The sequence below is a fragment of the Canis aureus genome, chromosome 13, assembly GCF_053574225.1.
Source record: "Canis aureus isolate CA01 chromosome 13, VMU_Caureus_v.1.0, whole genome shotgun sequence".
Classification (NCBI taxonomy): Eukaryota; Metazoa; Chordata; class Mammalia; order Carnivora; family Canidae; genus Canis; species Canis aureus.
Genome location: NC_135623.1, coordinates 42447409 through 42459046, shown reverse-complemented (window position 1 = coordinate 42459046; position 11638 = coordinate 42447409). Strand labels below are relative to the sequence as shown.

General features: G+C 44.0%; 1 protein-coding gene, 1 long non-coding RNA gene, 1 other non-coding gene and 1 pseudogene across 3 annotated transcripts in view; 2 read left to right on the top strand and 2 right to left on the bottom strand.

Annotated features, from left to right (window-relative positions):
* LOC144282360 (uncharacterized) overlaps window positions 1–9892 on the bottom strand; it is an 80884-nt gene extending 70992 nt beyond the window's left edge. The window contains exon 1 of the long non-coding RNA XR_013350779.1: window positions 9626–9892. This is a non-coding gene — a long non-coding RNA (uncharacterized LOC144282360). The remainder of the gene's footprint in view (window positions 1–9625) is intronic.
* Window positions 1442–1981, top strand: LOC144281641 (small ribosomal subunit protein eS24 pseudogene; annotated as a pseudogene).
* On the bottom strand, window positions 9571–9642 carry TRNAD-GUC (transfer RNA aspartic acid (anticodon GUC)). Its single transcript has one exon. It is a non-coding gene; the product is annotated as a tRNA-Asp (tRNA).
* Window positions 9893–10064: 172 nt separating the features above from the next.
* The window catches only part of LTA4H (leukotriene A4 hydrolase), a 35030-nt gene continuing 33456 nt past the window's right edge, over window positions 10065–11638 (top strand). Inside the window, exon 1 of the mRNA XM_077845895.1 lies at window positions 10065–10328. Within this exon, the coding sequence (XP_077702021.1) occupies window positions 10170–10328 (159 nt within the window). The 5' untranslated portion in view covers window positions 10065–10169. The remainder of the gene's footprint in view (window positions 10329–11638) is intronic.

Here is an 11638-nt window from a genome sequence, read left to right as displayed (position 1 = left end):
CTTAGTCTCAGGTTGCTTTATAACTTAGGCAACCTGGAACTTAACCAGGACAAGACTTGTGCCTCAGTTTCCCCATCTGCAAAATGGGAAAAGTAATAGTACCTGCCTCACAGGGTTGCTGTCAGGATTAATAGAAATGTGTAAAATAATAAAAGTCAGCTATGACAAGCCCACAGCTAACATAATACTCAATGATGAAATGCCAAAAACTTTTCCTTTAAGATCAGGAACAAGATTGCCCACTCTCACTACTTTTATTCAACATGGTATCAGAATTCATATTGTTAAAATCTCCATACTATCCAAGGCAAGCTACAGATTCAATGCAATCCCCACCAAAATTCCAATGGTATTTTTCACAGATATAGAACAAACTATTCTAAAATTTGTATGGACTCACAGAAGAACCCAAATAGCCAAAACAATCTTTAGAAAGAGAAACAAAGCTGGAAGCATCATGTTCCCTATTGCAAAGCATATTACGAGGGTATAGCAACCAAAGTAGTATGGTTCTGGCATGAAAACAGACACACAGATCATTGGGACAGAATAAAGACCCCCAAAATAAATCCAAGTATATATGGTCAATTAATTTAGGTCAAAGGGGCCTAGAATATACAATAGGGGAAAGGACAGTCTCTTCAATAAATAGTATTGGGAAAACTGAACAGCCACCTGCAAAAGAATGAAACTAGATCACCATCTCATACCATATATTATACCAAAAATTAACTCAAAATGAATTAAATACTTGAGTGTAAGATCTGAAACCATAAACTCCTAGAAGAAAACATAGGCAGGAAGCTCCTTGACATCAGTCTTGGTGATTATTTTCTTTTAATTTGACACCAAAGACAAAGGCAACAAAAGCAAATAAATAAATGAGACTACATCAAACTATAAAGTTTCTGCACAGCAAAGGAAACCATCACAAAAATGAAATGGCACTCTACCAGATAGGAGAAAATATTTTCAAATCACATATCTAATAAGAGGTTAATATCTAAAATATATAAAGAATGCATACGGCACAACAGCAAAAAAACAACAACAACAACAACAACAAAAAACTCATTAAAAAAATGGGCAAAGGATCCGAATACACATTTTTCCAAAGAGGACATACAGATGGCAACAGACACATGAAAAGATGCTCAACATCACTCATCATCAGAGAAATGCAAAACAAAAGCACACCAAATGCACACCAAAATCACAAGGAGCTATCACCTCACAACTATCAGAATGGCTAGCATCAAAAAGACAAGAAAGAACAAGTGCTGGTGAGGATGTAGAGAAAAAGAAACCCTTGAGCACCGTTGGTGGGGTTGCAAGTATGACGCAACCACTATAGCACTGCATGGAAGTTCCTCAAAAAAACTAGAACTACCATATAGTCATTCTCTTTTCTTCCTCGGCTGCTTGAAGCTTGGCCACCATCATGACTGACACAGTAACTATCCGTCCCCAGCAGCTCATGGCCAACCGACAACTCCAGAGGGAACAAATATTCATTGACGTTCTTCACCCCAGAAAGCCAACAGTACCTGAGACAGATATTCGGGAAAAACTAGCCAAAATGGACAAGACCACAACAGACGTCATCTTTGTGTTTGGATTCAGAACCTATCTGGGCGGTGGCAAGACAACTAGCTTTGGCATGATTTATGATTCATTGGCTTATGCAAAGAAAAATGAACTCAAACATAGACTTTCGAGACATGGCCTGTGTGAGCAGAAAAAGACCTCAAAAACACAGGAAAAGGAATGCAGGAACAGAGTGAAGAAGGCCAAGGGAACTGCAAAAGCCAGTGTTGGTGCTGGCAACAAATGAGCTGGAGATTGAACAACAGAAGGAGTAAAGATTCTGCAGTGACTTTACCTGTGGTGATTGTGCAGATTTTTCCTGAGAGGATTAATAAAATAAGAACTTAAAGAGAGAAAGAGAGAGAGAGAGAGAGAACCATCATATGATTCAGCAATTCCACTTCTGGGTATTTATCCAAAGAAAATGAAAACACCAACTCAAAAAGATATAGGCACCCCGTGTGCATTAAAGCATTATTTTCAACAGCCTGGATATGGAAACCATGGAACTGTCCATCAGTGGAAGGATGGATAAAGAAAATGTAGGGTGTGTGTGTGTGTGTGCGCACGTGTGTATAATTCAGTCATAAAAAAAAGTAAAATCTTGCCATTTGCAACAACAGAGATGGACCTTGAAGATAAGTGCAATAAGTCAGGCAGAGAAAGATAATTGCATATCATATGACCACACTTATATATGGAATAAAAAAAAGAACCCAAGCTTATAGTTACAGGGAACAGATTAGTGGCTGCCAGAGGTGGGGGTAGGGGGTGGGGCGGGGAACAAAATACATGAAGAGGGTCAAAAGGTACAAACGCCTAGTTATAAAATAAATAAGTTATGGGAATATAATACACAGCGTGGTGACTATAGTTAATAATACTGTATCGCATATTTTAAATTTGCTAAAAGAGTACATCTTAAAAGTTCTCATCACAAGAAAAACATCTGTTAACTACGTGGGGTGACAGATGATCACTTCACAATATACACAAATATCAAGTCTTTATGTTGTGCACCTGAAATGCATTAAATGTTATTTGTTGATCATACCTCAAACTTTAATAAAAAGTTTTTAAAATGCGTTACTGTGTCTAAAGCACCTAGAATAGGGCCTGTCACATAAAAAATGCTAAAATGAATTATTAAAGACAACAAAACTGTGCTATCCCTAGTTTAAAATAATGACCTACAATTTAGTGTAACTACAGATTTGGTTAATGAAAAAAATGACAACAAAAGAAAAACAAAACTTTACCTTGCTCATGATCATTTATACAGATAACATTATATATCATGTAGAGTCCCGTTCCTACTCATCCATAAGTCACCCTCTATCCAGTCATGCTGTTTGCAAGATGTTATCCCACAGTTCACAGTTTATAGGAAAAGTAGTTTCTCTTTCTGGCTTTTGTTTCCTAAGGTCTAATATTGCAAACTTATTTTAGCATAATGTTGCTCAGTTTAGCCCACCCAAGCCTCATGAGACAACCTGACCCCAACAACCAGGAAGAGAGAAACTGAACAGGATGTACACACAACCCACTCTACGTTGAGATCATTTTGTAAATGTTAGGCTCTGAAACTGGGTCAATGGTCTTGTTATTCCTAGTCTCCATGTGACATTTTCTTAATTAATTAATTAACATGTGCATGTGAGGGACTTTGGCCAGATAGGCTCATTGTATTTCATTCTTTGGAAACCCTCCAACCTCCACCTGTAAGAAACAATGACTTTTGAAGTGGTCTAAGCAAAAGGAAATATATCTTATTTGCAACATTTCATGCAGTGGGGTAAAGAAAGGAAATTAGAAAAAGGGATGTGGTAAGATCAGGGTACAAGGCTATGCTCAAAAAGGATGTGCTCTGGGGTCACCCTCCCCAGGTTTAAACCCCAGCTCTGCTAGTTCCAAGCTAGTGACTTGAGCAAATTTCTGATCAGAACCTTGGTTTCTTCCTTTGCAAAATGGGGGTGATAACAATGCCAACCTCATGATAGTAGCCAGCCCCTAACAAGGCTTCCAATGTCCTCTACCTCCTGGGACTCATGTCTTTGTGTTTCCTTCCTGTGGTATCAGGATTGGTCTGTGTGACTGATCAATTATGGCAGAAGTGATGAGATGTTCACCTTCAAGGCTCAATGAAAGCTGGAAAGATAACTTTCCAGGGGCTGTTATTTCTTCCACTTCTAGGGGACAGAAAACCTTAATAAATCCTTGTCCTGATTACTAGGCCAGGAAGGAATGGACAACCCTAGTGCCCAGAGGCCTCTCAGATAAAATGTGATGGATTCAGTCTTTGAAAATACATCTGGGTGTTCATGAAGTGTCAGCTTTTTTTTTTTTTTTTCCCCTGAATTTGCCTTTGGTATCTGACTATGCTCTTAACCATCAACGTCTTTGAAATTACTATCCCTTTCAATTATCCATCCAAACTTCCCAAGTGGGAAAGACACATGCATGCAGCAATCATTTGGTACAGGCAGAAAATATTAACTCTCTAATTTTATTGATGTAAGTGGCCTGCTTCACAGATACAGCTTGTGAGATGTAATCATAGGTGACTATAATTTGTTCTTCTACTGTCCCTTTAACTTTTCTCAGTGGGCTGGCATTTCCTTCACCCCAGATCAAAGCCCTCTGCAGGCTCATGATTTTTTCTGGACACTCAGGTAATTTTCAAAGTTTGATGGTCATGTTTCATAAATTGCAGCCTCAATGCATAACTTATGTAAATGTAAGCACAAATGAGCAAAGAAAAATAGCAGAACTAATGCTTCTCTTCCAAGACAAGGTGTCCACATTGATCCAACAAACAGAATGAAACAGTAATGATCAAATCAAATCTGACAGGAAGGTAGCCCCCTGCCATGCAAAGCAAAATTATTAAGATGGTTATTTAAAATTAAGGATTTATACTATCATTGACAATGACCCTTCCTCTCAATGTAGTTTGCGCCATGAAATATTCATTAATTATATTACCACACAGTACAGAATTCACAAACAAGTAAAAAAAAAAAAAAAAACCCACATTTATTGAGGGTATACCCCTCAATTTTTTTTTTATTTAAATTTTTTTTTTTTTTTTTTATGATAGTCACAGAGAGAGAGAGAGAGAGAGAGGCAGAGACATAGGCAGAGGGAGAAGCAGGCTCCATGCACCAGGAGCCCGACGTGGGATTCGATCCCGGGTCTCCAGGATCGCGCCCTGGGCCAAAGGCAGGCGCGCTAAACCGCTGCGCCACCCAGGGATCCCCCCCTCAATTTTTATTGGTATCGGTTAGCAATAAAAAAAGAGACCCCTGCTTTATGTTTCCATGCAAGCCTTGCTGCTTCCAGAAAGATGCCCACAGACCTCTGCATTGAACTCCAACAGCATCTGTGGATGGGTCCACCTCAATCCCCTTTAATTATTCAGTTTCCCACTCGGATCTCTAGGTTTCATTTTATGGCTTCACTTGCCCTATAAGGTTATGAACTTTTCAAGGACAAGCCAACATCCATGCTGCTTGCCACCTGTGAAAGGGGTCTGATAATACCACAGAAGTGCATCTATGCCAGCCAGGAATACTATTTCCTTTTGGCCTAGGATTGGGGACTTATAGAGTTATCCTAGCCCAAGGAAGACAGTGGGTGGAGGGAGGAGAAAGAAAGCATTTTTTTAAAACTCAAAAGTATCTGGAAGATTGGCTCCGTTTGATTCCTTAAAGAGCAGAAAGAAAAGCCAAAGCTATCACAAAATATCACTTAATTTCTCATTTCTTATTGTTCTAGTTCAATGATTCTTCTTGGAAATAAAGAGGAAGTATTTGAGTAGTGAGAATTGCAAAATTCTGGGAATCCAAGCTCTCTTCGACAAAGCAATACCTGTCCACCCCACTCCTGCCCCCACCCCCACCCCAGGGCATCTTTCTTCTCCATAATCCCTCCCTCCTTTGTTCATCCTCCTTCCCCTTCCTTCTTTGATTCCCCTTCCCACCTACTGAGGCCCCACAGTACATTTGTCCTGTAAGAAAGTTAAAGAACAATAAGGTAGGCCCAGGAAAAGCTTGCCACTTCAACTCCTTTGGGAACAGAGAGGTTGAAAGAAACAGATGCAAACCAACTGGAAGGGCAAAGTGTACATTGGTTAATTCTCCTTATTTATAGCAATTACTCTATAAAGTCGCTGTGAGCACTGAATTAGTTAGTGAGTCCTGAACCACTGCTGCCAAGGGAAACACAGTAGGGTTCTGCGAACTTTTGGTTGTATTTTCCAGTCAATATGTCTCTTTTTTTTGTTTTTTGTTTTTTTAATATTTTATTTATTTATTCATGAGAGACATTGAGAGAGAGGCAGAGACACAGGCAGAGGGAGAAGCAGGCTCCTTGTGGGGAGCCGATGTAGGATTTGATCCTAGGACCCAAGATCACGACCTGAGCTGAAGGCAGACGCTCTATCACTGAGCCACCTGGGTGCCCCAATACGTGATCTTATTTTATGTGTGTGTCTGTCCAAGGATACCTTACTTAATATACAGTTGATTCACGATCATCACACTCATGCCCACAGCATGAGTCACACCTGAACGAAACATATCTAACATAGGTGCGTTCTTTCTCCATGGGGCACATCACAGCCTTCCTGTGCTTAGGAACATGAGACAGCACCTGAGCGTTGCTTGGAGGACATTTTAAAAGCAAAATAAATGACCAACAGAAAGCACAAAAATGTGAAAAACAGGACACTAAATAGACCCCAAAAAGGACATTTTTTTCCAGTCTAAGATGCAGACACAAGAAGGCTCAGCTTTGTGTTGTTCAACCCCAGCTGAGAAGGGGAGCCTCAGACAACTCAAATTCTCCATTGCTCTGTGTGTGTCCACATGTGACCACAAAAGGGCCACAAGGATTGATTTGGGGGTAACACATACATTCTAGAGAGTGGACAAAGTCACAAATATGAAACCTGCAAATAATAAGCATTGACTCTGTGTGTGCAGGCATGCTTGTGCATGTGTGTGTGTGTGTGTGTGTGTGTGTAAAGTTCCTGCTCAGAAAAATTAAGGACAAACAGGGGAAGGGGAATGAACTGGGAAAATATTTCTAGTGAAGGAGGACAATGAATAGGGGTGAGGGGAGTGAGCTGGGAGCACCGAAGTGTTTGCCATTAGCAGGAACATGGTAAGGGTGTTTCCTGTTACAAGCAAGCATGTTGCCTGGTGACATCATAGGGCAGGGAAGAGTTCACAAGGCAGCTTTCTCTTTGCCTCAAAGTCAACAAAGAGTAAAGCACTGAATAAAAGGAACCCCTGGAGCCTCATACGAAATCTCCTTTATTCATTTATACATTTGTTTATCCATCCAACACACGTGCTCGAAGAGGGAAAATACGCCATCTGGAAATTCAGGACACTCCACCTACTCCTGGAGAAGGATAAATAAACCGACACTTGTGTGGTATGGTAGGTGCTGTGTTGGGGTTGACAGAGCATTACAAGAGTACTGATTTGAGGATTGGGGCCAGGACTCCAAGAGGAGGAGTCCTGACGTGCTTGATAAACTCTCGAACCGAATTTCCTCTGATCCCAAAAGTATCCTTTGAACCTCTAAAGCAGTGGTGTTTAATTTAATACGCACATCAATCCCTGGGAGTATGTTATTAAGATACAGATTCTTTAAAAAAAAAACAAACCTTGTTTATTTATTTATTTCAGAGAGAGAGAGAGAGAGAGAGAACATCAAGGAGATGGAAAACCAGGATCCCTGCAGAACAGAGAGCCCAATGTGGGGCTCGATCCCAACACCCTGGGATCATGACCTGAGCCAAAGGTAGATGCTTAACCTACTGAGCCACCCAGGCGCCCTAAGATGTGGATTCTGATCCAGCAGGCCAGGGACAGAGCCGGAGATCTGCATTTCTGGTGAGGCTTTTAGGAGACACTAATGCTGCTGGTCCTGGAACCACACTTGGTGTGCGACAGAGGGACAGTCATGTGACCAGAAGTCCCACCTAGCACGGCCTGATAGTCCATCCTGTTCAGGCCAGTCCCTTCTGTGGGCACAAGCAGATAAATAGCACATCTGTGTGGCAGGTTCTCAGTTGGGCTAGGGGTTTGGGGAGGAGGTGGGGAGGGGCAGAGAAGGAGCTCGGGCAGGAGAGGAGGGTCGCTCACACTATTTTCCTAAATTGGAAGAACTTGGTCTTGTGTTCCTCTCTTTCATCCCTGGCCTCCCGGGCTGCCCAAAACTTTTCATGGCATGAATAGACTAGAAATGTGCATATTAAGAATAAAATTCTTGCACAAATAAGAACTGATTTACAGAAAAATGGAGAAACAGGTCAGGGTTGCCTCGACCATTTTGTGAGCTAAATGTGAAGAAAAAAAAGAGAGCTAAAATAGATTCTTCCACTTTCTCACCCATTGTAAGAAGAACATGAAGGGCATCACATACACCTCTGTTCTGTTAGGGCAGGAGGTTCTACTAGAGCCCCGCCCAGACTGGAAGGTGGGTAGGCAGAGTCCTGGGAAGGGAAAGGAGAACTCTCTCCAGGAAAGATGGGGGCTGGGTGGGGGTTTAGGCTTAAGGAAACCTTCCACTAAACTGCAAAACTCAAGGAAACCACCATCCTCCCTACATCCACGCCACTGCTGAATCCAAAGGAGGCTTTCACTCCTTTTTTTAATGGTCCTCTAGGCTGCATTTGACTTTGTTGCCTGGCTTTTCCTAGTTGATTTCATGAGTTCTTCTTACCCTACTCCCCCCTATTTAAAAATTTCAGCTTTATTGAGTTACAGCTGACAAAATTATAAGATCTTTAAAGTGTGCATTGTGGTGATTTGATACATGCCTATGTTGTGAAAAGACTGTCCCCATCCTTTAGACTTTTTTTGTTAAAACCTCGTGTTCTCCCAGCTTTCAACCTGCTTTCATTGCTCTTCTCTCTACACACTCTACTTGGGCAGAGCTTTTTCACTGTTATACATTACTTGACCTTCTCATATCTACCATAAACTTCCCCAGAGACATGGACTTACACATCCAACTGATTCACAGATATCTCCACTTTGAATCCCATAAGCTCTCAAACTACCAATGTTCAAAATTAAACTTAGATCATCCTCGCCTAAATCTGTCCTCTTCATATGTGTCTATCTCTGGTTAATTGCTCACACACCAAAGCCAAAAATCTGAGAATCACCTTAGGCCTCTTCCTCTTTTTAATCTGTGAATCCATTTCCTTCCATTCCTTCCTTTCTCTCTATCTTTACTTACTCCTTTTGTTAGGCCCCCACATCTTCTTCATGGACTATTGTTAAAAGTTTCCTAACTCACCTGCCTCTGGTTGTGATAGCTCATATCCATTCTCTGAATAACTACCAGTGTTCTCTCCATGACCTGAATCTGACCATGTCCCTCACGTTTAAAATTCTTCAATGGGTCCCTCATTTACGAATTCAAGATTAAAGACCCAGTTGTTTAAGGTCCTCTGAGACCTGTCCTCTTCTAACTTCTCTAGTTTTAACACTGAGATCCCAGCCCAAAAGAAATCATCTTTTAACCCTTCCTCGCCCTCTGGAAGGTTTCCAAAGCTGAGCTCGATGTCCCAGCTCTGCATTCCAATCTTGCAGCCAACACATACTCAAACCACAGAATTCAATACAGTATATTGAAATGACCTTCCAAGTTTCTAAAATGAGAGTATTGGCTTATTCTGTCTTTGCTCTCCAGGGCCTGGAAATGTACATAATAAACGGTAAAGGAAAAACTTGTTGAATTGGCACAATTTAGGTCACGTGTGCTGGCTTGCCAACACGGCAAGCCAGCAAGGACACAACTCTGGAGATGTAAAGCTTACAGTTAATTTGACATTATTTCTTTCGTATTCACTTTTGAAATGTTTGGAGGAAAAAAAAAAAAAAGAAATGTTTGGAGGAACATTTTCATCGTAGTAGTCGTATTCTGACAAGAAAAAAAAAAAATTAGATGCTCTCGTGCCTCCCCGTCGGGGAATCGAACCCCGGTCTCCCGCGTGACAGGCGGGGATACTCACCACTATACTAACGAGGAACTGCACGTAAGCGGCCCTTCTGACAAGCCTCTTATTGCTTTGCAGTCTCCGCGGCCTTCGGCCTTCCCTACCGCCTCCCGCCAGCAGAGTGGGTCTGACATTCTGCCGTTGCCACTGCGACGTCCATCGAAGTTGAACAAAACGAAAATAGGAGCGTTCAAATGATCTCCCCGTTGCTCCGCTGATCATTTCCGTCTGCCCACCCCTCCTCCGGCTGCCCCCGCTCCCCTCTCTTCCTCCTCCTCCCCTCTCAGGAATGCTACCAGTCCTCGCAGCACCCCTCCGCACACACACTCCCAGGGAGCAAAGCGCACGCCTTGTCGCGCTGCACCACGGGACTTGTAGTTCCAGCCACGCTACACCCCACTCTTCCCTCACCTTAAGAAACTTCCCTTCCCGGCGGGCGCCGCGAGTTCCGCTTGCTCTTTATTTCCTCCCTCTGTCCCCTGCCTCTAGCTCTCAGTAGAGTGGGCTGGCAGCCGGCTCTTGGGGTGCCGATCGGCGTGCGGAGGGACTCCCGAGAGCCATGCCCGAGGTAGTGGATTCGTGCTCTTTGGCCTCTCCGGCTTCGGTCTGCCGGACCAAGCACCTGCACCTGCGCTGCAGCGTCGACTTTCCCCGCCGGGTGCTGACCGGCACCGCCGCGCTCACGGTGCAGTCTCAGGAGGACAATCTGCGCAGCCTGGTACGGTGGGACGCGCGCCCAGTGCCCGCCTCGCCCCGGCCGCCCGCTTCTTGCCCCTCATCCCGCCGCCGCCCTCTCCCAGGCCCACGCTCGGGTCTGCCCCGCGCCTCCCTCGTGCTCCTGCGCAGCCCACAACTCCTGTTCCGCACCTCCCTTCAGCTCTCACTGGCTTCTCAGCCGCCCCTTCCTCGGCCCGCACTCAGCCTATGGCGCCCCTCCGCACCGCGCTTGTGTCCGCATCCCTCGGTCGCCCGCTACCTGTGCCTCAGTGGCTCCGCCTGCACCCTCTCCCCGACACCCCTCCCCAGGCCCTCGGCACATCCTAGCGCCGCATCCACGTCCTGCTCGCACCCAGAGCGCGGGCTTCATTGTAGCACCAATCCTCCCTCCCCCGCTATCCGAGTTCCCAGCGCGAAGCCCCCCGTGGCCTCCCCATTTCCTCGGCCTGCAGCCCACAACTCCCTCCTCGGGCCCCGAGTTTATTCCAGTCCCCGCGCACCTTCCCAGGCCACGGTCTCCTCTAAGTCTCGGACCCTGTGCCCTGCCGATGCTCACCGGACCCTCTCCTACACCTGCACTTCTGCAGGATAGGACCCATCGACCCGTCGTGGTAGGCTTCCCCCAGCCCCCCAGCCTCCCTACCGCCGTTCTCGAACCCCTTAGAATTTACGGCTCCAGACCCCCCACCCCCACCACGATTTGATACTTCCAGGCTCTGCTAGCAACATGCAGCTCTTCTTCTCCAGGGTCCTAGTCCTGCTACCTTTGATTCTTACCACCCGTCTCTTCAAATAATTTAATGATGGATGGGCCACTCACGCTTTCTGAGCGTATCTCAATACAGTGTATTACAGTTGGTTTCAAGGAGGGAGTAATTATTGCGCTTCTTAGGAAGTAATATACCTCTACCACATCGCTAGCCACTTCAGTGATGAAAAACTTGTTTAGATTTGTGGAATGTTATTAAATTATTTTATCTATACAACATAACCTGTTTTCGGTGTTCTTACTCAAAGTGATAGTATTTGGATTGTATCTTTCCCCTGAAGAATTTCATAGGTGAGCATTTTAGAAATAAGAGGGACAGGGAAAGACCAGCCACGGTGTATTTTGCAGAGTGTTGTGGTATCTGCTTCAGCACGACATTAAGGAACTTGATTACTGAATGTTGTAGGCTTGATGGTGGGAAATCAGTGGGGTCAGTTAATTGGGCATAATAAGAAGTTTAGATAAGAATTGGTGGTTCTCATGACTCTTCCTACTTGTGTCATAGGCCTGTATTTTGAGTTCATTAATATGAACTAATATAG